General features: G+C 44.8%; 2 protein-coding genes across 5 annotated transcripts in view; one reads left to right on the forward strand and one right to left on the reverse strand.

Moving 5' to 3' along the window:
• Nucleotides 1–1,175: 1,175 nt before the first annotated feature.
• Nucleotides 1,176–12,401, reverse strand: GABARAPL1 (GABA type A receptor associated protein like 1). 3 transcript variants are annotated; one of them, XM_063639680.1, is made up of 5 exons: nt 12,113–12,401; nt 11,648–11,973; nt 6,452–6,530; nt 3,741–3,859; nt 1,176–2,513 (listed from the first exon to the last, which is right to left on the reverse strand). In XM_063639680.1, exons 2-5 carry the CDS (start codon nt 11,735–11,737, stop codon nt 2,448–2,450), a joined length of 354 nt encoding a protein of 117 aa, XP_063495750.1. In that variant the 5' UTR covers nt 11,738–11,973; nt 12,113–12,401; the 3' UTR covers nt 1,176–2,447. The 3 variants fall into 3 exon arrangements, with proteins under 3 accessions (XP_063495750.1, XP_055136651.1, XP_055136649.1); XM_055280676.2 differs by having other exon boundaries at nt 11,648–12,401; XM_055280674.2 differs by lacking the exon at nt 12,113–12,401 and having other exon boundaries at nt 1,176–3,859; nt 11,648–12,038.
• A 67-nt stretch (nt 12,402–12,468) lies between these two features.
• LOC129483376 (oxidized low-density lipoprotein receptor 1) overlaps nt 12,469–27,886 on the forward strand; it is a 60,255-nt gene continuing 44,837 nt past the window's right edge. The window contains exons 1-2 of one of the 2 annotated variants that reach the window (XM_063639667.1): nt 12,469–12,569; nt 20,758–20,857. The gene's annotated coding sequence lies outside the window, so the exon portion shown is untranslated. The remainder of the gene's footprint in view (nt 12,570–20,757; nt 20,858–27,886) is intronic. The other variant, XM_055280683.2, reaches the window with a different exon arrangement.

Below are 27,886 nucleotides of genomic sequence, written 5' to 3' on the forward strand. Positions count from 1 at the left end.
TCAAACTATCTCTTTGGCTTAGCAATGGCCTACAGTCTCTTGCCCTACAGGGACTGTTTCAGATGTGTACAGAGGGTTAGGATCTGCCATGTGTTTGCTTTCTTTTAAATATTCATCCAGTCTCATTCCTAGGTACTAGATAAGTCTGTTAGCTTCAAAATACAGTTCACATCTTAACTCAAATATTAGCTTCCTTTTGGCTTTATTAGGGAACAGCACCTTGATATTTTTGTCAGTAGGGGCAAGTGTCCATTTTCAATGCCTTCATCAAAATTCCGTAATCTTACATAATTTTCTGCATGTGGTGCTGCTTGGCATGGATCTTTTATAACTTCCTACTTCCTTTTTGGTGACCTTGATATATTCCGTAACTTTCTACAGAGGTAGACATCACTTGGGGATATGACTGCAAGAGATTAGAGAGGGTTAGAGATGGGTCTTAAGGTTCTTCATGAAAGAAGTTTTCATTAATCTGTTTTCCATTCTCTCATATAACTTGCATGCTCAAAGCCCACCCACATATTCGTTCCTGAATGACTGAACAAGACTTTCATAGAGTCAGAAGACACCAAGCTTGTTCTGATGCCAGGAGCCTTGCTTAGGTGCTGTTTGCTGCTTTGGGAGATGGTGGCTTTAGACTGACCAAGTTGTAATGGAGAGAGTAAGGTGTGGTTGGGACCTACAGCAAAACCTGGTGCAAAAAGCAATGATGCTCAAACTTCAGGGTGCAGCAGTCATATCAGGAGCTTGTTAAAAATTAGACACCTACGCTTAGATTCTGAGTCAGCTAAATCTGGGAGATGGCCTAGACATCTGCATTTTTAATTAGCACAGCCCACCCCTTACACTCTATGTAGGCAGTCTTCCACCTTCAGCTTTCAGAAACACATAGAACAGTGACAATGCACTTATCTTTGGAGGAGAAAATCACACACACACACACACACACACACACACACACCACCAATGCAGCAGGCACACTGCCCCAGCATTAACATTCACCCTTGAACAGCAACTCCTGCTCACCAAAGAGCTGAGTAAACATATATGGGTCTGACCATATGTGAACATTCATCACTAACAGCTTTCCCCACTTAGTTCTTTTGTTCAGAGAGTCCACATATCATATATTCTAATACATACAAAATAAAGGCAACATTGCTGAACTCAGTGGATTTTTAAGGTAAGCAATTATTTTATTTCCTTGGCCTGATGGCATTGACTTCATTATACAAGAACTTGCAGCTGACAGAACTGACACACAGATTTCCCCCAAGAGAAAGGACCCTTTTCATTAGCAGAGATGAATTGAAATGTCATGTCTGAGTGCAATTCCTGCTCCCCACTCCCACCCCACAAAACCCCAAGTGAAAATAAATCAATAAAATCCCCATGATTTACTAAAAGTCATCCCTCCAAACCTTTCTAACTAGCAGCTGCAGTGGATGATAACCAAGGAGGGAAGCAGCTGGCCATCATATAGCATTCCTGTGCATGTGAACCTGAAGGGACAGCAGCATGGGAGCAAGAATCCTGAATGCGAGTAGTATATAATTACCTTACTTCATACTTGCCCCCTCCCTGCATAAGACATCTCTGTCCTGATACATGGAAAATACTAGAGGAGATGCTAAGAGTGGTTTTAGTCTACAATTGGAAATGCCTGAGACTTACTAAATTCCAAGGAAGGGGTGAGATAAGGGGCACCGAAGAGAAAGAGCAGGTTAGACAGAGATGCTCAACACTCTTGTCAATTCCAGTTTAATGCTATTTAATAACAAAACGATCTTCTTAATCATAACCACCTTCATGCCCAACCCCTACTTTCCAAAGGTAAGAGATCCCTGTCTAAATTTCTGGGTTGTTGTCTACTGCCACCCCTGGGGTGGTACTGTGATGTTTGAGTGAGATTGCAACCAGGATGGGAGAAAAGAAGTGTGAGACAGGGAAGATCAGGGGCCACAATGCATCAATTACAGCGGGTCTCTTTTGGTCCCCAGGTATGGTCCACTACCACAAGTCTCCTTTCCCTACCTGTCTTGTGCAAATGTCAAAAATAGAATCTCTGCCCAAAGAGAAGGGAGCACAGGGAGTTGCTGCTGGACTGCCATCATCTCTGGCCCCAACTTGTCCACCTCCTGACCCTTCTATGAAACTGCACAAAAATTAAATCTCAGGAATGCTGTAAAATGACATCATCCCCATTCCTCTATCAAAGCCAATCCAACAGCTCTGTCCTGACATGCTTTCTCCCTGGGCTGAGGAAGCAGCAAAAAGTATCAATTGAGCATGTGAAAATGTGATGACGGTGTGTGCAGTGTAATGTTTCTAGATGTCTTCACCTTCTGTCTCCTTGCGGTGGGAGCCACCCTCTTTCCCCAAGTCGCACACACACCCCTCCCCTACCCCCAAGTCCAGGTGCTCCCATCTGCTGGGCTTCCAACCACTCATTTCCCATAGACACTCTCATCACTGTAGGCCACATACAGAAAATAGTCTTCCTCATGATTGTCCTAGGGGAAGAGATAAGACAACAGTTTAGAAAACATATTCATTCATTAGCTCTAAGATGCTGAGCCTCACACAGCCTTGTAAAGCAGGTATGGAAGGTATCATTAGTCCCCTTTTAAAAGAGGAGCAAAGGATAAGGAGAAGTGGTTGGAATTACACTTTGAGCTCTGAGTTCACAAACAAAAATCCTTCATTGAAAACATATTACACATAGGTAGCGGGATATGAAGATGACTAGGGCACAGTCCTCACTCTTAAAGAGCTCACTCCTAGCAAGGGGAACATAGATACCACAGATGGATATATAATGAGACATATACTAACAGGGAATATATGCTATGCAATAAAAGTTAGATTCAGGATTATTAGAAGTTTATGTAATTCATTAATGGGGCACAATGAGAAGGAAGCAGCTTATGCAAAATACTGCAAAAAATAATAGTTATAATCCTAGGTTATATTTTCAGTAATAATAAAGTCTTTCACTATAGTTTCCTCAGATTTTGACACTTCCAATTAAACCACATCACATAAAAATTATTCCTCCTGGGTTATCTGTTGAGACATGAATCCATTTACAGACTTTGCCTTAATTTTATATTTCATTCTATCTGATTCATTGTGCCCAGATAATGTGGAATCTGTTTCACAGTTTTAGTTTTGTTCTAAGAAGAAAAGTTTCCCCTTGTTTAGATCAATGTGGTTGTCTTAAGCCAAAACTTCAGAGTTCACAGAAGAAGCTGACTGTGGGGAGAATCCTTCAGTTGGCAGAGGCTGGCCTCAGAGTTAGAAGGAGCTGGCTTTACTATTACGTGCTTTCTCAATCTGTTGCTAAATGGGAGTAAAATAATGAACTGGATTCTGAATGCATTACAAATTACATGCTACCAACAAGAATAGCAGGAACTGCGATGGGCTGATGCTTTGGAACTTTTGCTATCAGGAATCACTTCCTGCTGTTTCAATAAACAATCCAGCATTAAAACACTATAGTCAGACAAGACTGAGAAGAGATTTCAAAAGGATTAAATCTAGTAGAGCGCCTAATCCCTAAAAAACAAGTGGTATCTAATCTCTCAGAGCCTTACACTGCCATGTGTAAGAGGATCCGGATAAATAACACCTTCTGCCCCACTTCTCAGATGTGTTATCAACACATCTAGAACAAGGGCTAGAGGATGCCAGACTGCACTGGACGGCATCCAGTATTGTGTGACCAGAACCATTACCTCATACAGTTGGCCCATGGTAGCACTGGTGGGAGGGATGGTGTTGTTGACAAAGAAGAATAAGGCGTCCTCAGGTCTCAGGTGGATTCTCTTCCGGATTAAGAAGTAGAACTGGCCAACTGGATGATGGAAGAAGAAAAGGGCAGACAGGAAAGGAAGAAAACAAGGAATTAGTAGAAGGGTAAGTCCTGGAAAAAAATTCAATTGCATTTTTTCCCCTTAGAATCAGTACCAGCTTTATATACCACCTAAGAAGAGCCAAATACCGGCCTGGAGCTTTCAAAATAAAAAGGGAAACTCAGAAGCCTGCACAGTCCCTGACATGCCATAGTGGAGTTTATTCCTCCTTTCCCCTTATTCAATCTCAGACCTCATGTTAGCACAGCCACTCAAAGCCTGAGGACTACGTTGAAGGAATACCATGTGCATCCAGACCAAAACATTCCCATCATTGTCTAAACCCGACTTGAAACACTTTCCATCCCCAGACCCACCCTAAGAAAAACTTAGCAATGGAAAGGGGTCCACTGGACTCTGGTCATCTTAGCACAGTCACTCAACTCAGTGTTGGGGCATTAAACAAGGTTCAATGCTTTGCCTTTACCTGAGATACTGAAAATTTTCTAGATGGCTGATATTCAAACCTGTTAACTCTGGAGCAAATCAACAAAATCTTTCCAGTGTCTCCTGGATGCAGTGTGTATTCCATTAAGGATCCTGATGAAGACTGAATATATGTCTTTTTTTTTTTTTCCCCAAGACAGAGTTCTACTGTGTCACCCAGGCTGGAGTGCAATGGCGCAATCTCGGCTCACTGCAATCTCCGCCTCCCCAGGTTCAAGCGATTCTCCTGCCTCAGCCTCCCAAGTACCTGGGATTACAGGCACGTGCCACCATGCCCGGCTAACTTTTGTATTTTTAGTAGAGACAGGGTTTCACCATGTTGGCCAGGCTGGTCTCAAACTTCTGACCTGGTGATCCGCCCACCTCAGCCTCCCAAAGTGCTGGGATTACAGGCATGAGCCACCACACCCGACAATGAATATACGTCTTATAATCCCAAACAAAATCTACAAAACTTATTTTGAAAAAATGTAGCTTAAGAAGATGTATTTAATCAGGAAACTCTAAAATATAATCCTCTTAAGAAACCAGACTGGTTTTCTCTGCGGAACAAATTGGTATCATAATTAACAAAGCTGAATTTTTGGGTTTTTTTTTTTTTTTTTGAGGCGGAGTCTCACTGTGTCACCCAGGCTGGAGTGCAGTGGTGTGATCTCAGCTCACTGCAACCTCTGCCTCCCAGGTTCAAGCAATTCTCCAGCCTTGGCCTCCTGAATAGCTGGGATTACAGGCACCCATCACCACACCCAGCTAATTTTTGTATTTTTAATGAAGACAGGGTTTCACCATGTTGGCCAGCCTGGTCTCGAACTCCTGACCTCAGGTGATCTGCCCACTTACGCCTCCTAAAGTGCTGGGATTACAGGCGTGAGCCATCATGTCCGGCCACAAACCTAAATTTTATTTTTTTGAGACAGGGTCTCACTCTGTCACCGAGACTGGAGTGTAGTGGCACAATCTCAGATCATAGCAACCTCTGCCTCCCAGGCTCAAGCGATTCTCCTGCCTCAGCCTCCCAAAGTAGCTGGGATTACAGGCGCCCGCCACCAGGTCTGGTTAATTTTTTTGTATTTTTAGTAGGGACGGGTTTTCACCATGTTGGCCAGGCTGGTCTTGAACTCCTGACCTCAAATGATCCACCTGCCTCCCAAAGGGCTGGGATTACAGGTGTGAGCCACCACACCCAGCCAAAGCTGAATTTTAAAATTGGTTTAGGCCGGGCATGGTGGCTCACGCCTGTAATCCCAGCCCTTTGGGAGGCCAAGGCGGGTGGATCACCTGAGTTCAGCAGTTCAAGACCAGCCTGGCCAACATGGTGAAACCCTGTCTTTACTAAAAATACAAAAAAAAAATTAGCCGGGCGTGGTGGCAGGTGCCTGCAATCCCAGCTACTCGGCAGTTTGAGGCAGGAGAATCACTTGAACCCAGGAGATGGAGGTTGCAGTGAGCCGAGATCATACCACTGCACTCCAGCCTGGGCTACAAGAGCAAAACTCCATCTCAAAAAAAAAAAAAAAAATAATTAATTAATTAAATTAAAAGTGGTTTAAATAATGGGCATCTGATCCTTTCTTTCAATATCTTATGCTTTGCTGTGTCAAAATCCAACAAGATATGGTGATGGGAAATAACTATTGAGTCTTTTTTTCTTTTGAGACAGAGTCTCGCTCTGTCACCCAGGCTGGAATGCAGTGGCACAATCTCGGCTCACTGCAACCTCCGCCTCCTGGGTTCACACCATTCTCCTGCCTCAGCCTCCCGAGTAGCTGGGACTATAGGCACCCGCCACCAAGCACAGTTAATTTTTTGTATTTTTTTTACTAGAGACGGGGTTTCACCATGTTAGCCAGGATGGTATGGATCTCCTGACCTCGTGATCTGCCCACCTCAGCCTCCCAAAGTGCTGGGATTACAGGCGTGAGCCACCACGCCCAGCGTGAGTCATTTTTTAATCAGATAACTCTGGAGCATCCCACTCATTTCCTTCAAGTATGTACTGCCTCTCCATCTCACAATCTCATGCATGTAATAAGGATCTAGAGAGCTTTTTCACGGGAGGAAGGGTCAGGGGAGGCAAACAGCATTACCGGTAAGGTCAGAGGGCACTAGGTACTTCCTCTTGTCCAGATCAGGCACCCTGGCTTTTGGAGCCTTCTCTACAATCACCTGGAAGGAGAGGAAGAGAGTAGGAATGAAAACTACAGAAGGCAATCTAGTATTTTTCCTTCTATACCCTAGAGTTGCCTAGTTACTACTGGAAATGAATCTGTCTAGGCCTAGGACACCTGTTTCATTTCTTAACCCCCCACCCCTTATAAAATTATATGAAAGGCCGGGCGTGGTGGCTCACGCTTGTAATCCCAGCACTCTGGGAGGCCGAGGCGGGAGGATCACAAGGTCAGGAGATCGAGACCACGGTGAAACCCCGTCTCTACTAAAAATACAAAAAATTAGCCAGGCGTGGTGGCGGGCGCCTGTAGTCCCAGCTACTTGGAGAGGCTGAGGCAGGAGAATGGCGTGAACCCGGGAGGCAGAGCTTGCAGTGAGCCGAGATAGCGCCACTGCACTCCAGCCTGGGCGACAGAGCGAGACTCCGTCTCAAAAAAAAAAAAAAATAAAATTATATGAAAAAAATGGGCTTCCTTAGTGAGGTTATAGCTGCATTACTAAAATAAAAATAGAGATTGTACATGATGAAAAGTAAAAAGAACTTTGATTTTAAGTAATTACAGGTTACCTGTAAGATCTACTATAGGACATATACCTACTGGTATTTATTTATTTATCTTTGAGATAAAGTCTCGCTGTCGCCAAAGCTGGCGTGCAGTGGCTCCATCTTAGCTCACTGCAAAATCTCCACCTCCCAGGTTCAAGCAATTCTCCTGCCTCAGCCTCCTGAGTAACTGGGATTACATGCACACGCCACCATGCCTGGCTAAGTATTTGTATTTTTAATAGAGATACAGTTTCACCATGTTAGGCAGGCTGGTCTCGAACTCCTGACTTCATGTGATCTGCCTGCCTTGGCCTCCCAAAGTGCTGGGATTACAGATGTGAGCCACCGTACCTGGCCACCTTCTGGTATTTAATTAGAGCATCAAGAAAACTGGGTTTTCTCATATGGTCCTGATCACCTATAAGTTATTATTTCTAATAAATACCATTTATTAAAGGTACCAATAATGTGGTTTAAATCTTATACTTTGTCAAAATTTCCAAGAACTGTAAACGTTGTTCAAACATTATTAAATGGAAAAGAAAGTGTTAAAACAAGTCTGACAATGATATCCTATAATATGATGTCAGTACAAGCCATTTATAGATATTGATTATGTTACGACTTTAAGGGATTTTCAATGTTCACATTATATACTTCTAATAAAGATCATGTTTTTCTGTACTAGATCTATAAAAATATAAAAGATTTTTTTATACACTAAAACTTCCCAAACAGAAAATATCTATTATAAAATCATGAGCTTTAGGCTTTTGATTGTTAGGGTTTTAAGGGATTTATGTCTGTCTACGTTGTATACTTCTATAGTTCAAGTTGTATAAAAATCATGTATTTCTGTACCAGATTTATAAAAATTTAAAAGATCTTTTTTATAAACTAAAACTTACCAAACAGAAAATATCTATTGTAAAATCATGACCTTTAGACTTTTAGTTTAGAAAATATAATCATTGCCGGGCGCAATGGCTCACGCCTGTAATCCCAGCACTTTGGGAGGCCAAGGCGGGCAGATCATCTGAGGTCGGGAGTTCGAGACCAGCCTGACCAACACACAGAAACCCCGTCTCTACTAAAAATACAAAATTAGCCAGGCGTTGTGACGCATGCCTGTAATCCCAGCTACTCAGGAAGGCTGAGGCAGGAGAATCCCATGAACCTGGGAGGCAGAGGTTGCGGTGAGCCGAGATCGTGCCACTACACTCCAGCCTGGGCAACAAGAGCAAAACTCGGTCTCGAAAAAAGAAAAAAGAAAAGAAAATATAGTCATTTTAGTTAGAAGATATGGGAAATGCAGAAAAAAAAGTGAAGACACAGAAAAAAAAACACTGTACGAGTATTTCTAGAGGCTGTGTGATCTTCAACAGGTCACGTAACCTCTCTCTCAGCTTCAGTGTTCCAGTAACTTTTTTTTTTTGAGGTCAAGTGTCACGTTTGTCGCCCAGGCTGGAGTGCAGTTTCCTGATCTCGGATCACTGCAACCTCCACCTCCTGGGTTCAAGCGATTCTCCTGCCTCAGCCTCGGGAGTAGCAGGGATTACAGGCGCATGCCACCACGCCCGGCTAATTTTTGTATTTTTTAGTAGAGATGAGGTTTCACCATGATGCCAGGCTGGTTTCGAACTCCTGACCTCAACCGCTCCACCGGCCTCAGCCTCCGGAAGTACTGGGATTACAGGTGTGAGCCACCGTGCCCAGCTTGAAAAGAACACTTTCTAACACATCTTTAACAAAGTCATGGTATTGATATGATGTGAATGTGAGTAATTAATAAAATTTTACATGAAAATGCTTCGTAAATTATAAAGAATTATCTAACATAATTAACTGGGGGGGGTTGAACCTTTTAAAAGGAACAGATTAAAATTAGTAAAAAAACAAAACAACAACAACAAAAAACTTGTTTTGTGTTCTTGTAGAAAAAATCCTGAACCAGGAAGACCAGACGGACATGATCACATTTTAAATTTAAAAATAAAAACTGAAATAGGGTAATGTAAGCCAGGAATTAAAAGGAAAAGGCAGAAAGAGGCTAGCATTGTGCCCCAAAGGAACTCTGAGACCTAGCAATAAGAGATAAAAACCACAAAGGAAGACAGAAAAAGAAAATGATAAAGCAGACAGCAATACCTGGAGGGAAGGGAGGGGTTTGGAGAGGAAGATAAGGGGGAGGGGTAATCATTAAAGTATTGGTTTCCCAGAACCAAGGTTAAGTTTCCAGGAATCCCAACTCTGCTCCTCACTATGGTAGACCCCTGGGCTACATGCTTTGCCTCTTTGGGTCTCAGTTTTCCTCATTTGTAAAATGTGACTAATACTCAGTAGGGTTATGAATTTTTAAAATAGACAATCTGTTCCTAACAGTTTTTTTGGTATGTTGTATCTTTGAAGATAATTTCAAGATCCCACCAACCCTTCCTCTCTGAAGGCACAAGCACACCTCTTCTTTTCAACGTTAGCTCTGAAGAAATATTGGTGGGGCTAAGTTCTGGTTATGGGAGCAGTCAGGGTATGCCATTGCTTTAATAACACCAATGGTCAAGCTGGAATGGGCTTTAGGAATCATTACTATAACCCTCTTTTCTGTAAACAAGGCACTCTAGCACAGCAAGATTAAGAGTTCTGCCCAAGGATGCAATGAATTCCCAGAACTAGAACCAAATCAAAGAACCTGCGTCATAACTAAAAAGAAGGTCACAGACTGGGCACCTTGGGAGCAGCTCACCACGGTTAAAACATAACCCTAGGGAAGCTGAAATCTGAGTGACAGTCTTAATGGCTTAAAAATTATCACAGGAGTAAAACATTTAACACCAAACTATGAGCAGGAAAAGAACAGAATGCTCTAAAATATTCAGAGTGAATACACATAAATATTTATCTGTTTCCAATACTTAACAGTGTAAAGTCCACAGCACGTCATTAATTCTGGTTAATACAACTACATTAGAAACTGAGAAACAATATGGCATGGAGGCTAAGATATCCGAGAGCTCCACAGCCCTTCAAACAGGGTTGGAATTCTGGCTCAACCACAGATCAGCAATGTGAAACCTTTAGGAAGTTACTGCATTTCTTTGTGCTTTGAATACTCCATCTGTAGAACGCGTAATCATGTAAGGATTAAGTGAATGATTACAGACTGAGTACTTATAATACCGCTAGGGTAAACTATCAATAAAACTTGATTGTACTTTTTAAATATCATTGCTCAAAAGATTGGTATCACCAGAACTGGGCAAAATTTTCAGGTATCCAAGGTCCAGAAACCAGGAAAGTAATTTGTAAAGGATCCTTTCCCGAGTAAGGGATTAGCTCACCTCTCTATAAGCTGAAAACCCTTTTGTAATTCCTGGGGAATGAAGAGCCCTAATGACTTTTTTTTTTTTTTTTTTTTTTAAGGAAAAGGGGTACAAGAGGTTTCGACTGCTGGGCTAAGGCCCTGGTGGCTTCTGGTAGCTATAAAACTACGAACGTTAGGTAAGGATTAGAGAAGAAACCCAGAGTGGCTGCGAGTCAAGAAAAGACATCAGATAACAGCAATTATTTTACCATTATGTGACATGTAATACTAATGTTCCTACCTGAAGATAAAGAGCACAATTTTAAAATCTCCGCTCCTCCATTTCCAAAACCCAACAGCTGCTGGTCCCCCTACCACTTAAGTCATATTCTGCCCTGCAATTCGGCTGCGCAGCGTGCATTAGAGAAACACCAGGCAAGTGGGCGGGGGAGGGGGTAATGGGGAAAACGCCCGGATGCTGAAAGATACCTAATACTTCTCTGTTCCTACTCACTGCTTGCGCTAGTTTTAACTACTTAAGCCGGTATCCAAAACAGAAAAAACGTCTCAGTCCTGCCTTATCGCGACCAGGTACCAGGTGATCAGAAATCAACGCGGGGAAGGCTGGCTGTCCCCACACAAGCCCCGGAGCCTAGAACGATGAGGCAAGGGGGCTGTTGGGCAGAGAGCGTGACCTTGTTTTCCAGGCCAGGGCTGTCTTGTGCTCCCCTACCCCCCTGTAATGCAAGAAAAGAACCGAATAGCTTCTGAATCTTTTCCTCCCGAGACCAATGATATGAGAGCCAAAGTCAACTTCATTAAAGGAGAACCAGCCAAGGCAGAAATCGACTGGGTTTGCGCAAACCTCACCGCACGGCACAAAGTCCCTGCGTTCGTAAAGGCAGCCAATCCATGGCCCCGATCTGACCACTCTCGCCCACAGGGGCCCTATTTTGTGCACCTCAACCACACACGGTCTCAGTTGCTGAGACCGTGCGTGGGTTGCTGAGTCACTGAAGACGGCGGCTCGGCCCCCAAAACGCCGTCAGCCCTGAAGTGGGGTTCGGGGCCCAGGCATACGGGGTTTTAAAAGCTCCACAGTCTGGACGTCCATTGGCTCTGGCACTGAAGGGCGTTCAGGATTAAGTAATTCTCGGAACCTCCCTTCTCCAGAGCCGTCTGCGCGCCCCAGGGAAGCCATCTCGACTCCCCGCCCCCGCCCCCGCCGGCCCTTCCCCACCCATCTTCCTGCTCCTCTACACTCACGGGGACCCTGTCCGGATATTTCTTCCGGATCTTCTCTCCTTCCTTTTTCCGATACTCAAAGGGATGGTCCTCCTTGTACTGGAATTTCATGATGCACCGCAGGGCTTCCGAGATCCCCGCGCGGGCCCTGCCTCCTTCGCCGCTGACCCTGTCCCGCTCCCTCCGCCGACGTCAAGGTGTGCTGAGAATAGCTGCAGAAACGTCCGCTCCGGGGGCAACAGCGCTGGGCCGAGTGTGCAGGGGAGGTTCGGGGAGGGGATCTCGGTGAGCCTGCCTGGAGGTAGAGGAGAGCCAGGTGGAGAAATACCGGTGGCTTTTCGCTAGAGCTGGGAGCACAAAAACAGCCGGGTGGCGCGTCGGGCTGTGACGTCACCCCTCGTGCCCCGCCCCGCCCTCCAAGCGCCAGGCGCCCAGGGCAGGGGGAGGCCGAGCGCTCTGTCTCACTGCGTTTCCTTTCTGGCTAACCTTTTTCAAAATCGATGTCATTGCAAACATCAAAACATTCGAGTTATGTTTTATTTTGTGACTGTGAAATTAAAGATGGTTTTAAGACAAAAAAAAAAAAAAGATTTAAACATGTTTTATTCCCCCGCCACTGGTTTTCTTGGTTGGGCCCCAAAACAAATACAAAAGGCGAAAATCCAGCCTTTTCCTGCTGGTTGGGATCCAGCCTTAGGAGAAAAGAGGGCCAGGCCTCCTGGGATCCCTTTGGCCAATGCAGAGCTGTCCCGTGCTTGCACCGTGCCCTCTGCGCGTTCTGCGGCCCCTCCCGCGGCCCTCCTCCCGCGCTGGCGTCACAGTGTTTGGGCGGCGCCGCAGTTCGCTCCTGAACAGCAACATAAACAGAGCGTGACTCAGGAATCTGAAGAGAGAAGTCAGATGAAGGACACGGAGTGTAATCAAGGTCCAAAGGAGACGTGATGTCAGTAAGGACTACCGAGGGCTTCACGTACAATCAAATATAGAAATGATTCACTTTCTAGCCGGGCGCGGTGGCTCACGCCTGTAATCCCAGCACTTTGGGAGGCCAAGGCGGGTGGATCACCTAAGGTCAGGAGTTCGAGACCAGCCTGACCAACATGGAGAAACCCTGTCTCTACTAAAAATATAAAATTAGCTGGGCCTGGTGGCGTATGGCTGTAATCCCAGCTATTTATTCTGGAGGCTGAGGCAGGAGAATCGCTCTAACCCGGGAGGCGGAGGTTGCGGTGAGCTGAGATCACGGCATCGCGCTCTAGCCTGGGCGACAAGAGCGAAACACCGTCTTACAGAAAAAGAAAGGAAGGAAGGAAGGGAGGGATTCACTTTCTGCCATTAACTCAGAAAGGGGGCTTGTCTTCTGGAAAAGAGAGTATCAAGCAATTTAGGTGATGACCTCAGTTGTTCCCCCACATCTTATTTAGTTCCAGTGGTTAGGTATCCCTCACGTGACTAGAAAGCGCTGCCTGGAATGCTAGTGGAAGATTGGGCATTGGGACAGGTGCGGCAAAGCCTCGTTCTGGATTTCCCCACCTAGAGTCAAAGTATAAAGGCCTTCCAACCAGTACGGTTGCAAAGAGAAAGAACAGTGAAAAGGGGCTGCGTTGTCCATACAAGTCTGGTGAGTTCTGATAAATATTAGGTAACAGCAGCCCCATGGCCTATCTTCTTCAGTCGGGGTCTCAGTGTCTCTAATTTTAAAAACACCCACGGGGGCCAGTCGCGGTGGCTCACGTCTGTTCTCCCAGCACTTTGGGAGGCCCAAGCCGAGGATCGCTTGAGCTCAGGAGTTCAAGACCAGCCTGGGTAACTGGCAAAACCCTGTCTCTACAAAAAAACAAAAACAAAAATTCACAAGGCATGGTGGCGTGCTCCTATAGTCTCAGCTACTGTGGAGGCTGAGGCAGGAGAATCGCTTGAACCCGGGAGGCAGTGGCTGCAGTGAGCTGAGATCGCCCACTGCACTCCAGCCTGGGAGAGAGAGCAAGACTCTGTCTCAAAAAGAATAAATAAATAGAAATAGGCCGGGCGCGGTGGCTCACGCTTGTAATCCCAGCACTTTGGGAGGCCGAGGCGGGCGGATCACGAGGTCAGGAGATCGAGACCATGGTGAAACCCCGTCTCTACTAAAAATACAAAAAATTAGCCGGGCGTGGTGGCGGGCGCCTGTAGTCCCAGCTACTCGGAGAGGCTGAGGCAGGAGAATGGCGTGAACCCGGGAGGCGGAGCTTGCAGTGAGCCGAGATAGCGCCACTGCACTCCAGCCTGGGCGACAGAGCAAGACTCCGTCTCAAAAAAAAAAAAATAGAAATAGGCCGGGCGCGTTGGCTCACGCCTGTAATCCCAGCACTTTGGGAGCCCAAGGTGAGTGGATCACGAGGTCAAGAGATAGAGCCCATCCTGGCCAACATGAGACGAGTGAAACCCCGTCTCTACTAATAACACACAAAAAAATTAGCTGAGCGTGGTGGCGCGCGCCTGTAGTCCCAGCTACTCGGGAGCCTGAGGCAGGAGAATCACTTGAACCCGGAAGGGAGAACCCGGGAGGGTTTAACTATATTTGCATCAAAACTAAAATGAGGCCGGGCGCGGTGGCTCACGCCTGTAATCCCAGCACTTTGGGAGGCCGAGGCAGGCAGATCACGAGGTCAGGAGATCGAGACCATCCTGGCTAACACGGTGAAACCCCGTCTCTTCTAAAAATACAAAAAAGTAGCTGGGCGTGGTGGTGGGCGCCTGTAGTCCCAGCTGCTCGGGAGGCTGAGGCAGGAGAATGGCATGAACCTGGGAGGCGGAGGTTGCAGTGAGCCGAGATCGCGCCACTGCACTCCAGCCTGGGCAACAGAGCAAGACTCCATCTCAAAAAAAAACAACAACAACAACAAAAAAAAAAACTAAAATGAGGCTGGGCACGGTGGCTCACGCCTGTAATCCCAGCACTTTGGGAGGCCAAGGTGGGTGGATCACGAGGTCAGGAGATCGAGACCATCCTGTCTAACACGTGAAACCCCGTCTCTACTACAAATACAAAAAAAAATTAGCCGGGCATGGTAGCAGGTGCTTGTAGTCCCAGCTATTGGGGAGGCTGAGGCGGGAGAATGGTGTGAACTCAGGAGGCAGAACTTGCAGTGAGCCAAGATCGTGTCACTGCACTCCAGCCTGGGCGACAGAGCTAGACTCCATCTAAAAAAAAAAAAACCTAACATGAGCGACTGAAAATTAAACTATTTTCAGTTTGAAAATAAGACTTAAAATTATAAACATATAATGTGATAAAATAACTCATAGATTTTATTTATTTATTTGATACGGAGTTTCTCTCTTGTTGCCCAGGCTACAGTGCAATGGCTCCATCTAGGCTCTCTGCAACCCCCGCCTCCTGGGTTCAAGCAATTTTCTCCTGCCTCATCCTCCTGAGTAGCTGGGATTACAAGGCGCCCGCCACCACGCCCAGCTAATTTTTTTGTATTTTTAGTAGAGACGAGGTTTCGCCATGCTGCCAGGCTGGTCTCGAACTCCTGACCTCAGGTGATTCGCCCGTCTCGGCCTCCCAAAGTGCTAGGGTTATAGGTGCCAGCCACCGTGCCCTGCCCTCATGAATTTTCATACATAAAAATTGAAAGATGCCATGGAGAAAAATAACATGAAGAAGTGGGACTATATGATTTGTTTTCTTGTGCCAGTAATGAAACTTAGTTTCTTTTATTTTGTGGGTGTGTTTTTTATTTATTTTTATATGTTTATTTATTTTTGAGATGGAATCTCACTCTGTTGCCAGGCTGGAGTGTAGGGGCACAATCTTGGCTGACAGAAACCTCCTCCTCCCGGATTCAAGCGATTCTCCTGCCTCAGCCTCCCCAGTAGCTGAGACTACAGGCGCCCGCCACCACCCCCGGCTAATTTTTGTATTTTTAGTAGAGACGAGGTTTCACCATGTTGACCAGGCTGGTCTTGAACTCCTGACCTCAAGTGATCCACCCTCCTCGGCCTTCCAAAGTGCTGGGATTACAGGTGTAATCCGGCCTATAGAAGTAAATTTTAAATTAACACAATCAAGTAAAACATTTCAGAATGTCTTATTTAACCAAAACCAAAATACTACATTAAAAAGCTCACATTTTCTCAAATACATTTTCAACGTTTCTTGTACTTTTTAAATGATTTCAAGGGTTAGAAGTTTTTTCAGTCTTTTATGAACATTTTCAAACATGTAGAGAGTTTTGAAAAATAGTGCGATGAACACCAATATAACCTTCACCTAGATTTTTTCCATTTGAAAGTAAATTAGAGGACGGGCCCAGTGGCTCACGCCTGTAATCCCAGCATTTTGGGAGCCCGAGGAGGGTGGATCACGAGGTCAAGAGATCGAGACTATCCTAGCTAACACTGTGAAACCCGGTCTCTACTAAAAATACAAAAAATTAGCCGGGTGTGGTAGCACGCACCTGTAGTCCCAGCTACTCAGGAGGCTGAGGCAGGAGAATCGCTTGAACCTGGGAGGCGGAGATTGCAGTGAGTCGAGATCGCGCCACTGCACTCCAGCCTGGGTGACAGAGCGAAACTCCGTCTCAAAAAAAAAGTAAATTAGAAACATGACAACACCCCAATATACAAATTATATCCCCGGAGAATAAGAGCATGTTCTTCCATAACCACAATAGTTATTACACCTTAAAAACTACTAATATTTTCTAACATTATCTAATATAGAGCTTATATTTATAGTTCCTCAATTGCCCCAAACATACTTTTTTCTCCCCCACTCAAGCATTTGAATCTGAAAGCAGGTGGAATTTACCATAAAGATAGGTCTGATTTCTTTGATTTAGGGTCTCTCTTGTGTGTGTCTGTGTGTGTCTGCGTGTGTGTGTGTGTGGAGATGCAGTTTCACTGTTGTTGCCCTTCGGCTAATTGCAACCTCCACCTCCCAGGTTCAAGCGATTCTCCTGCCTCAGCCTCTCAAGTAGCTGGGATTACAGACATGTGCCACCACACCAGCTAATTTTGTATTTTTAGTAGACATGAGGTTTCGCCATGTTGGTCAGGCTAGTCTCGAACCCCTGACCTCAGGTGATTCGCCCACCTCGGCCTCCTAAAGTTCTGGGATTCCAGGTGTGCGCCACTGCAGCAGGCCCAGGGTCTCTTATATTATCACATTTAAATTGATATATGAAACCAGAATTTTAGTGCATTGGTCTCCAATGAGAAATACAATAGCTAGAGGTTTTGTTACTCACAGCCATTTTCTAAATTTGCTTGCTAAGCTTGGAATTTAAACAAGTGATTTTATTACTTAATTTGAATTTTTAAATAAGCTGCCATCCACAAATCAAGTGTCAAGTACCACTAGGATGTGCCTGGCTGACTCCAAGACTAGGAAAATATTTCCTGCCCCTGAACTATACATGAGTGGATCTTCCTCCTTAATAATTTGTGTGCTCACATTGCTTCGTTGCAGCTGCCACTACCTTAGTTTAATCTTCATTTTTTTAAAATTTTGGCTTAGTTCTGATGATCTGTTGCTATATAGCAAACCACCTCAAAAGAATGGCTTAAGATAATAGCATCATCTGTTTTGCTCACAAATCTGAAGTAATGGGGCTCAGCTTTTTTTTTTTTTTTTTTTTGAGACGGAGTCTTGCTCTGTCACCCAGGCTGGAGTGCAGTGGCGCGATCTTGGCTCACTGCAAGCTCCACCTCCCGGGTTCCCGCCATTCTCCTGCCTCAGCCTCTCCGAGTGGCTGGGACTACAGGCACCCACCACCACACCCGGCTAATTTTTTGTATTTTTAGTAGAGACGGGGTTTCACCGTGGTCTCGATCTCCTGACCTCGTGATCCACCCACCTCGGCCTCCCAAAGTGCTGGGATTACAGGCGTGAGCCACCGCGCCCGGCCTGGGGCTCAGCTTTGGTTTTAATTAGTGACTGGTGATAGGATCTTCTTGGAAGTCTTCTTCACTAGCAGTTTTGGTAGTTGGACTGGGAAGACTCAAACAATTGGCGCTCCTCAGCCACCTCTTCCTTTCTCTATAGGATCTCACCATGGGTCTCTTCCCATAGTGGCTGCAGGCTAGCTAGACTTCTTTCATGGTACCTAGGGGCTCTCTGGGCCAAAAGAAGTCAGCAGAAAGCACATGGCCTCTTGTAATCTAGTCATTTTAGTTTCAAAGGGACACTTCTGCCTCATTCTGTTTCTCAAGGCAGTCACAAAATTCTGCTCAGATTCAAAGGAAGGTGCCACAGACTCCACTTCTACCTGGAGGAAGTATTGGAGAACCTGAGAATATGCTTCAAAATCACCACTATTGGGCCAGGTGCAGTGGCTCACGCCTGTAACCCCAGCACTTTGGGAGGCCGAGGCGGGCAGATCACCTGAGGTTGGAAGTTTGAGACCAGCCTGACCAACATGGAGAAACTCCGTCTCTACTAAAAATACAAAATTAGCTGGGCGTGGTGGTGCATGCCTGTAATCCAAGCTATTCGGAAGGCTGAGGCAGGAGAATCACTTGAACCCAGGAGGCAGAGGGTGCGGTGAGCCAAGATCGCGGCATTGCACTCCAGCCTGGGCAACAAGAGTGAAACTCCGTCTCAAAAAAAAAAAAAAAAAATAGTATTACTCAAACACATTAGTAAATAGTGTTCAGTCTTGTCCTTCCCACTTCTAGGAAAAAGAGAGCTCATTGATGCCAGACTAAATGTAATAAAACTATATTTCATTGTGTCATTTCTCTTCTTAATATCATTCAGTGGTCAGCATTGTCTGTAATCTTTGGGAGACAGTTCCAATTCTTTACAAGGGAAATCGAGTACTCACAATCAGGCTATTGTTTCTCTCTTGAGCCTCATATATAGCCATTTCCTATTATTGCACTCTATGTTTCAGGCATACTAAATTATTTTCCCTATATTGGTATTGTTTCAGACCACTGGATATTCACAGCCTCCTTCCTGTGAAAACGTTTTCTTCCTTTTTTTTTTTCTGACTAGTTTCTATAAAGCAGTCAGGGTTTAGTTCAGGCATCATCTTCTCTAGGAAACCTTTTGCTCTCCTTTGCGTGAGTTCTGTGTTCCTTCTAGGCACTTGCAAAGCATTGTGTGCTTATCTTTGTCATAGCACTTATAACGATGCATTATTCATTAGATAACATGATGCTGGCCGGGTGTGGTGGCTCACACCTGTAATCCCAGCACTTTGGGAGGCTGAGGTGGGCAGATCACCTGAGGTCAGGAGTTCGAGACCAGTCTAGCTAATATGGTGAAAGCTTGTTTCTACTAAAAATACAAAAAACTAGCCAGGTGTAGTGGCTCACGCCTGTAATCCCAGCTACTCGAGAGGCTGAGATAGGAGCACTGCTTGAACTGGGAGGTGGAGGTTGTAGTGAGCCAAGGTCATGCCATTGAACTCCAGCTTGGGCAACAAGAGCGAAACTACGTCTCAAACAAACAAACAAAAAATATGATGCCCATTACATCTCCTTGTTTTTTTTTGGCGGGGGGAGGCAAGGGGGATATATGTATGGTTTCAGAAGTAACTACTCTTTTTACATTGACACCACATGGTTCTAGTGGAACCCACCAATCATAAAATCTCATTGCCTTGACCATAAGATTAATCAGAATTTTTCCTTAGTATTTCTTACATATGAACTAAAGGAAAGAAGCCCCTTCTTCTTTGATGATGAAGTTTAGATGATGTCTTAGTCCATTCCAGCTGCTATAACAAAATACCATAGACCAGGTGGCTTATAAACAACAGAGATTCATTTCTCACAGTTCAGGAGACTGGGAAGTCCAAGATCAAGGTGCCAGCTGATTAACTATCTGGTGAGGGCCTGCTTCCTCATAGACAGCTGCCTTCTCCCTCCAACCTCACATAACAGAAGGAAAGAAGAGGGTTCTGTCTCAGGCCTCTTTTCTTTTTTTTTTTTTTTTGAGACGGAGTCTCGCTCTGTCGCCCAGGCTAGAGTGCAGTGGCGCAATCTCGGCTCACTACAAGCTCCGCCTCCCGGGTTCACGCCATTCTCCTGCCTCAGCCTCTCCGAGTAGCTGGGACTACAGGCGCCCACCACCACGCCCGGCTAATTTTTTTTTTGTATTTTTAGTAGAGACGGGGTTTCACCGTGGTCTCGATCTCCTGACCTCGTGATTTGCCCGCCTCGGCCTCCCAAAGTGCTGGGATTACAAGCTTGAGCCGCCGCGCCCGGCCTCAGGCCTCTTTTATAACGGCACTAATCCATTTATGAGGGTTCCATTCTCATGACTTAATCACCTACCAAAGGCCTCACCTCCTAATAACATCATCTTATGGGTTAGAATTTCAGCGTACAAATTTGGAGAGGATACACACATTCAGACCATAGTGGATGATATGAGATCAAGAGCTGCTATCGTTTTGGTCTCAAGCAGTCACCAGATAAATGAGATAAAGATAACACTCAGAGAGGCAAGGTATATGATAGGGATAGAGAGAGATAGAGATATATACAGAGTTTGGGGGAGTTCTAATGGCATTCAGGTCCCTAGTTTCAGATAGCCTGTTCCAGTAGCGAAAGAGTTTATTTTCTCATTTTCTGTATATTATGGTGTTTTTACATTAAAAAAAAAAAAATTCTGGCTGGGGAGAGACTGTCTTTACCAGAGCTAACCAGTTCTTAGAGATAGCAAGGGCTCAGCTGAGAACCTGCTTTTGATATACCTCCTATATCCAACCTGTATATTCCAGGAGGCAACATTTCCCTGCCTTAGTCATAGGAGGACAAGTTACCAGGCAACCAGGGACGACCTTTGTGGTTTAGAGCCCATAGAAATATTTCAAACTAAATTGTTTACCCTTCCCTTTCCTGTTTTTCCTATGGCAACCCCAATGAAAGCTTTGACCTAAACCTTACCCTCGTCCCTGTATTCTTTGCCCTGACCTCCCTGGTGTCTTTCCGATGTGTGGCCTGTATGGCATGCTGTGACTCCTGTCTCTGCAACTTGTGAGTAAACTTCATTACTCACAAGTAAACAAAATTACTTGTCAGAAAACGTTGTTTTCCTGAGTGTCTCCTCTGTCTCCTTTTGTGTCCTCCCTGACCGACTACCTCATAAAAGAATGCAAAAACAGCGTATATTGTTTTTATCTCCTCAGGGCCTTGGATAGCTCATGACACAAAGACTCAAAATATGCAATAGAGCATCATCAAAGGAGCAAAGGATAGACTTCTGATTTGAGACGGTGGAATGAAAGGGTATTTTTGGCTTTGCTGTCTCCTGAGGTGGCACTAAAACGACTGCCTAATGGGTTGAATTGTGTCGCCCAAAAAGATGTGGAAGTTTTAACCCCATTATTAGTGAACGTGTCCTTGTTTGGAAACAAGGTCTTTGCAGATGTTTAAATTAAGATGAGGTCATTAGAGTGGATGATAGTCAATATGACTGGTGTTCTTATAAATGGGGGGAAATTTGGACACAAAAACAGGCGTGAATAAAGGAAAGAGGACACAGGAAGAATGTCATCCACAACCCAAAGAACCCCTGAGGATATCAGAAGCTGGGAGACAGGCATGGAACAGATTCTTCCTCCCAGTCCTCAGAAGAACCTCACTCTGCTGACACTTTAATATCAGCCTTTCAGCCTCTGGAACAGTGAGACAATACATTTCTCTTGTTTGAACCATCTAGTTTGTGGTACTATGTTACAGCAGCTCTAGGAAATAAAGATAGACTGCAAAAGAAAAAGAAGTAAAAAACTCACAAAATCAGGCCAGGTGCAGTGGCTCATGTCTGTAATCTTAGCACTCTGAGAGGCCGAGGCTGGTGGATCACCTAAGGTCAGAAGTTCAAAACCAGCCTGGCCAACGTAGTGAAACCCCATCTCTACTAAAAATACAAAAATTACCAGGCATGGTGGCGTGTGCTTTTAATCCCAGCTACTCGGGAGGCTGAGGCAGGAGAATTGCTTTTTTTTTTTTTTTTGAGACGGAGTCTCGCTCTTTCACCCAGGCTGGAGTGCAGTGGCGCGATCTCGGCTCACTGCAAGCTCCCCGCCTCCCGGGTTCACGCCATTCTCCTGCCTCAGCCTCTCCTAGTAGCTGGGACTACAGGCGCCCGCCACCACGCCCGGCTAATTTTTTGTATTTTTAGTAGAGACGGGGTTTCACCGTGGTCTCGATCTCCTGACCTCGTGATCCGCCCGCCTTGGCCTCCCAAAGTGCTGGGATTACAAGCGTGAGCCACCGCGCCCGGCCTAGGAGAATTGCTTGAACCCAGAAGGCAGAGGTTGCAGTGAGCTGAGATCATGCCACTGCCCTCCAACCTGGGTGACAGAGTGAGACTCCATCTCAAAACAAACAAACAACCTCACTACATTAGAGAAAAGGGGGAAACAGGAATCAATTTTAAACTCTAGAAAGAAGGCTAACAAATGGTAAATAACTTACAAAGTAGACTTAAGGAATGAAATCTGAAGTTGGCAGTAAAAAAAGTCTAAAGTAGCCTATTCATTAGATGATTTAGAAAGGCACAGGCATTTTTACTACCAAGTTACCTCCTTACCCCTATATGGCCACGTAATTTCCTCTCTCCCATCCCGGTATAGTCTTGAGATTTATTCTTTATAGAGAATAAACAAAGAGTCTATGAATTGGAAAAGCTAGAGGAAAAGGGCTCTGTAGAAGAAGCATACTGAAAACAGAGATATTAAGTGAGAACTTCCATACCGACTCCAAAACCCCCAACCTTCTTCCTTCTAGTCTGTTCCAGTTACTCAGCCCAGCCGACAATCTGCCCAGTAGAAGACCATGGTTGGATGCATGTAGAATTCTACAAGATTGTTGCATGCATATAGAATTTCTTTCTTTCTTTCTTTCTTTCTTTCTTTCTTTCTTTCTTTCTTTTTTTTTGAGACAGAGTATCACTCTGTCGCCCAGGCTGGAATGCCGTGGTGCGATCTCGGCTCACTGCAACCTCTGTCTCCCGGGTTCAAGTGATTCTTGTGCTCCAGCCTCCCGAGTAGCTGCGATTACAGGAGCTCACCACCACGCCCAGCTAATTTTTGTATTTTTAGTAGAGACAAGGTTTCACCATGTTGGCCAGGCTGGTATCCAACTCCTGACCTCAAGTGATCTGCCTACCTCGGCCTCCCAAAGTGCTGGGATTACAGGCGTGAGCCACTGCACCGGGCTGTGCATGCAGAATTTCAAATGAGCTTTTGTAGCATCTCACTTTTAAATATAAGAAGACAGCAAGTAGTCAAAAATCACCAGGGATTTGAAGAAAAGATCCAATATGACTCAGTAAGAGAAAAATAATTTGAAAAAAATAAAAGATTACTCAGGGAGATAAAAACACCAAAAAATTGTATCATTAACATCCTCAGAAAAAGAAGAGGAAAGATTGCTTCTACGAAACAAAAACAGCTGCAGCCAAAGAACATTTAGAGAAAAATAATCTTAAAAATTGAAGGTATGAGAAGAAAAAATTCAGGAGAAATATTAGAAGAAAGTTAAAGGAAGTGTCCTAGAAAGTAAAGCAGTAAGACCAAAGAGATAGGAAAAGGGGGCAGGGAACGTAAATTAGAAGTTCCACATTCAAATATGAGGAATCACAGAGAGGCAACAGGGGAGGGGGGACAGATTTATTTAAAGAGGTGAAATGTTAGAAATCCGTCATTCAAATAGTAGGAGTCTCAGAGAGACAGCGGAAGAGAAAGAGATCAGCTTTTATTTAAAGACCTATGCCTTTAATTTCTAAGGGAAATTATTTTCTTCCTAGAATTTTATAATAAGCTATACTATTGTTTAAGTGTGGTATGCTCAAGACATTCTTAGACATGGAAACTCTCTCAAAATTTACCTTTTTTTTTTTTTTTTGAGACATAGTCTTGTTCTGTCGCCCAGGCTGAAGTGCAGTGGCACAATTTCGGCTCACGGCATCCTCTGCCTCCCGAGTTCAAGCAATTCTCCTGCATCAGCCTCCCAAGGAGCTGGGTTTACAGGTATATGCCACCACGCCTGGCTATTTTTTTTTATATTTTTAATAGAGACGGGGTTTCACCATGTTGGCCAGGCTGGTTTTGAACTCCTGACCTCAGGTGATCCACCCGCCTCGGCCTCCCAAAGTGTTAGGATTACAGGTGTGAGCCACTCTGCCCAGCCCCCAAAATTTACTTTTAATGTTCTTGTTTTCAGTAAGCACCCCCACAATGAGAAAATAAACCAAGAAAAGAAAAGATGTGGGAATAAGGAAGCAAAATTTTCCTTTTAGAAAGAGATGATGAGAGACAAAGATAATCTATAAGATAATCAAAGTGATTAATACGTATTAGTATATTAATATGCATGCTTTACATGTTACTATATATGAATACATATATATCAACTCCTGTAGTCCTCATATAATATAATGTAGGTGTACTCATTTTATCATCATTTTACAGTTGAGGAAATTGAAGCCAGAACGATTAGGTTACTATACCAAGATTGGACAGCGAGTAAAGAGCAGAGCCACAATTTTTACCCTTAAAGCCCAGTTTCAGGCTCTTAACCATTAATGCTCCCTTTCTTGCTTCTAATTATACTGATCTAATCAAAATTATGATATCATCATATTTGGATGATAGAAGAGCATGAGAAATATTCAGATGCGTGATGCTAGCAAAGGTGGAGGTGGTGGTGGTAAAAAAAGAGCCTCATTTTCATCTTCTAGAATGGCAAGTCAATAGATTGTGTTCCAAACCAAAAATAAAAATCAAGAATAGCAACATATGCATAGTATTTGAAGAACTGTAGGCCTAAAAATATCAGCTAAAACGTAGGGAGTAGAAAATGTGTGTGTGGTGGGAAGGTGCTATTTTTCTTCACAAGCCTTGCAGGGCTATTTGAATTTTCAATCTGTAAGGATACATAGATTTAATTTTAAAAAAATAAAAATTAAATTAAAAAATAAGAGGATCCGGGCGCAGTGGCTCACGCCTGTAATCCCAGCACTTTGGGAGGCCGAGACAGGTGGATTACCTGAGGTGGGGAGTTTGAGACCAGCCTGACCAACATAGAGAAACCCTTCTCTACTAAAAATACAAAATTAGCTGGGCATGGGGGCGCATGCCTGTAATCTCAGCCACTCTGGAGGCTGAGGCAGGAGAATCGCGGAGGTTGCCGTGAGCTGAGATCGCACCACTGCACTCCAGCCTGGGCAACAAGAGTGAAACTCCATCTCAAAAAAAAAAAAAAAAAAAAAAAAAAAGAGGAAAGTGTTTTTCAGTTTGATGTTTGAAGTCTGACAAAGTTGTTCTGCAAATGACATTACTTCCTGACAACTCACCAACCAAAGCTAAAAAATGAGAGTTTGGAGAATTAAGTGACATAATGCACTAGGTGCACAGTTGGCATTCACATGGTTGTGATTACTAACCAATTATTTGACTCTTCTTTTTTTTTTTTTTTGAGACGTAGTTTCACTCTGTCCCCCAGGCTGGAGTGCAGTGGTACTGCAGTCTGCCTCCCAGGTTCAAATGATTCTCCTGCCTCAGCATCTCAAGTAGCTGGGACTACAGGCACGTGTCACCACACCCAGCTAATTTTTGCATTTTTAGTAGAGGTGGGGTTTTACCGTGTCGATCAGGCTGGTCTCCAACTCCTGACCTCAGGTGATCCACCTGCCCTAGTCTCCCAAAGTGTTGGGATTACAGGCATGAGCCACCGCGCCCAGCCAAATTATTTGACCCTTAATGAACCTTCTTCTTTTTTTTTTTTTTTTTTTTTTTGAGATAGAGTTTTGCTCTTTTTGCCCAGGCTGGAATGCAGTGGTGCAGTCTCAGCTCATTGCAACTTCCACCTCCCGGATTCAAGTGATTCTCCTGCCTCAGCCTCCCAAGTAGCTGGGATTACAGGCGAGTGCCACCATGCCTGGCTAATTTCGTATTGTTAGTAGAGACAGGGGTTTCACCATGTTGGCCAGGCTGGTCTTGAACTCCTGACCTCAAGTGATCTGCCTGCCTTGGCCTCCCAAAGTGCTAGGATTACAGATGTGAGCCACCGTGCCCATCCTCTTAATTAACTTTTGTTCTCATTGAGTTGGATTTGCATTTATCAACTTCGGTATTTACTGAGTTTGAAGTTACAACTCTTTGGGAGAGAGGATAGTACTCAACTTTACCACTTATGGTAATTAGCATTAATATTGGAGGGGAGAGCAGGTCCTAACTACAGTGTAAGAGAAGAGCACACAAGAGAGATACCGTATAGCAAGTTTGATATACAAAGTGGGATTAAAGAAAAGTCTAAAGCTGGGCGCAGTGGCTCACACTTGTAATCGCAGCACTTTGGGAGGCCGAGGCGGGCGGATCACGAGGTCAGGAGATCGAGACCACAGTGTGAAACCCCGTCTCTACTAAAAAATACAAAAAATTAGCCAGGCGCAGTGGTGGGCACCTGTAGTCCCAGCTACTCGGGAGGCTGAGGCAGGAGAATGGCCTGAACCCGGGAGGCAGAGCTAGCAGTGAGCTGAGATCGCGCCACTGCACTCCAGCCTGGGTGACAGAGCGAGACTCCGTCTCAAAATAAATAAATAAATAAATAAATAAATAAAATAATAAAGAAAAGTCTAGATACTTGTAGCACTGATATCATTTATCAAACAGGAACAGCAAGAACCAAAGGGCAGCATAAACAATTTAAGGTTTGGTACTGGGAGGGTGAGAGAGAAGCGGCGTTAACTGAGTCTGCCTTATTTCATAACTTTTGTCCATAAGTAAGATTTTATCATAGAAATTAAAAAGACATTGCCTCTGGGGTACCTCTGTAGCCATAATGGTCACCCTGTCTCCTGTATTTTACTTCTCTTATTCATCTTTTAGTGACAACCAAAGCATCTTAAAAGTTGCATTATCCCCTTTTCCTCTTCAAGAACTTGGGATGGCTTTCATCGACTGCAGAATAAAGTCCAAACTGCTGAAGCTCACATTTAATGCCTTCCATAAAAAGAAGCCAACCAGGCCGGCCACAGTGGCTCACGCCTGTAATCCCAGCACTTTGGGCGGCCGAGGCGGGTGGATCACGAGGTCGGGAGATCGAGACCATCCTGGCTAACACGGTGAAACCCTATATCTACCGAAAATACAAAAAATTAGCTTGCAGTGAGCCGAGATCGCGCCACTGCACTCCAGCCAGGGCGACAGAGCAAGACTCTGCCTTAATAAAAAAAAAAAAAAAAAAAAGAAGTCAACCTGTCTTCCAGATTAATTCCTATCACATCACTCCTGGAATTTTTATCAGTCTCCATGATTCACATTCTCATTTTTTTCTATCTTTTCTTATAAACAGAAAATGCCATTACACCATGTAATTAACGTTCAAAATTCAATTATCCTTTAGATTTCAACACTGCTTACTTTTTTTTTTTTTTTTTTGAGATGGGGTCTTGCTCTGTCGCCCAGGCTGGAGTGCAGTAGTGCGATCTCGGCTCACTGCAGCCTCTGCCTCCCGGGTTCAAGTGATTCTCCTGCCTCAGCCTCCCGAGTAGCTGGGACTACAGGCGCATGCCACCAGGCCTGGCTAATTTTTGTATTTTTAGTAGAGGTGGGGTTTCACCATCTTGGCCAAGATGGTCTTAATCTCCTGACCTCGTGATCCACCCACCTCGGCCTCCCAAAGTGCTGGGATTACAGTCATGAGCCACCGTGCCCGACCCTACACTGCTTACTTTCATAGTAGCCTTCCCAGAGTCCTAAAGTTGTGAGGCATCCTGGGGTGGGAAATAGCATAATTCTGGTTAACCAAGGTGGAGATGCCAATGGAAAGACACTGGCCACCACTACTCAGTGACAGCATGTCACATATTTTCCATAGTTGAACTCTCCATGTATCTTAGACAGTCCATAAATCACTGAAATCATTTTCCCAGTTGGCTTGCTCAAGGGCAGATGTCCCACACTGACTTCTTTGTTACCTTCCAGCCAAGCTACTTTACCCAAGGAAAAGAAAACAAAGCATACCTTCCCCAGACTTTGCCATTTTAATCTCCTGCCACTTAAATTTGTTAAACAATTCCTGTTTCTGGCCGGGCGCGGTGGCTCACGCTTGTAATCCCAGCACTTTGGGAGGCCGAGGCGGGCGGATCACGAGGTCAGGAGATCGAGACCACGGTGAAACCCCGTCTCTACTAAAAAATACAAAAAATTAGCCGGGCGCGGTGGCGGGCGCCTGTAGTCCCAGCTACTCGGAGGCTGAGGCAGGAGAATGGCGTGAACCCGGGAGGCGGAGCTTGCAGTGAGCCGAGAT

The sequence above is a fragment of the Symphalangus syndactylus genome, chromosome 5, assembly GCF_028878055.3.
Source record: "Symphalangus syndactylus isolate Jambi chromosome 5, NHGRI_mSymSyn1-v2.1_pri, whole genome shotgun sequence".
NCBI classification, from domain to species: Eukaryota; Metazoa; Chordata; class Mammalia; order Primates; family Hylobatidae; genus Symphalangus; species Symphalangus syndactylus.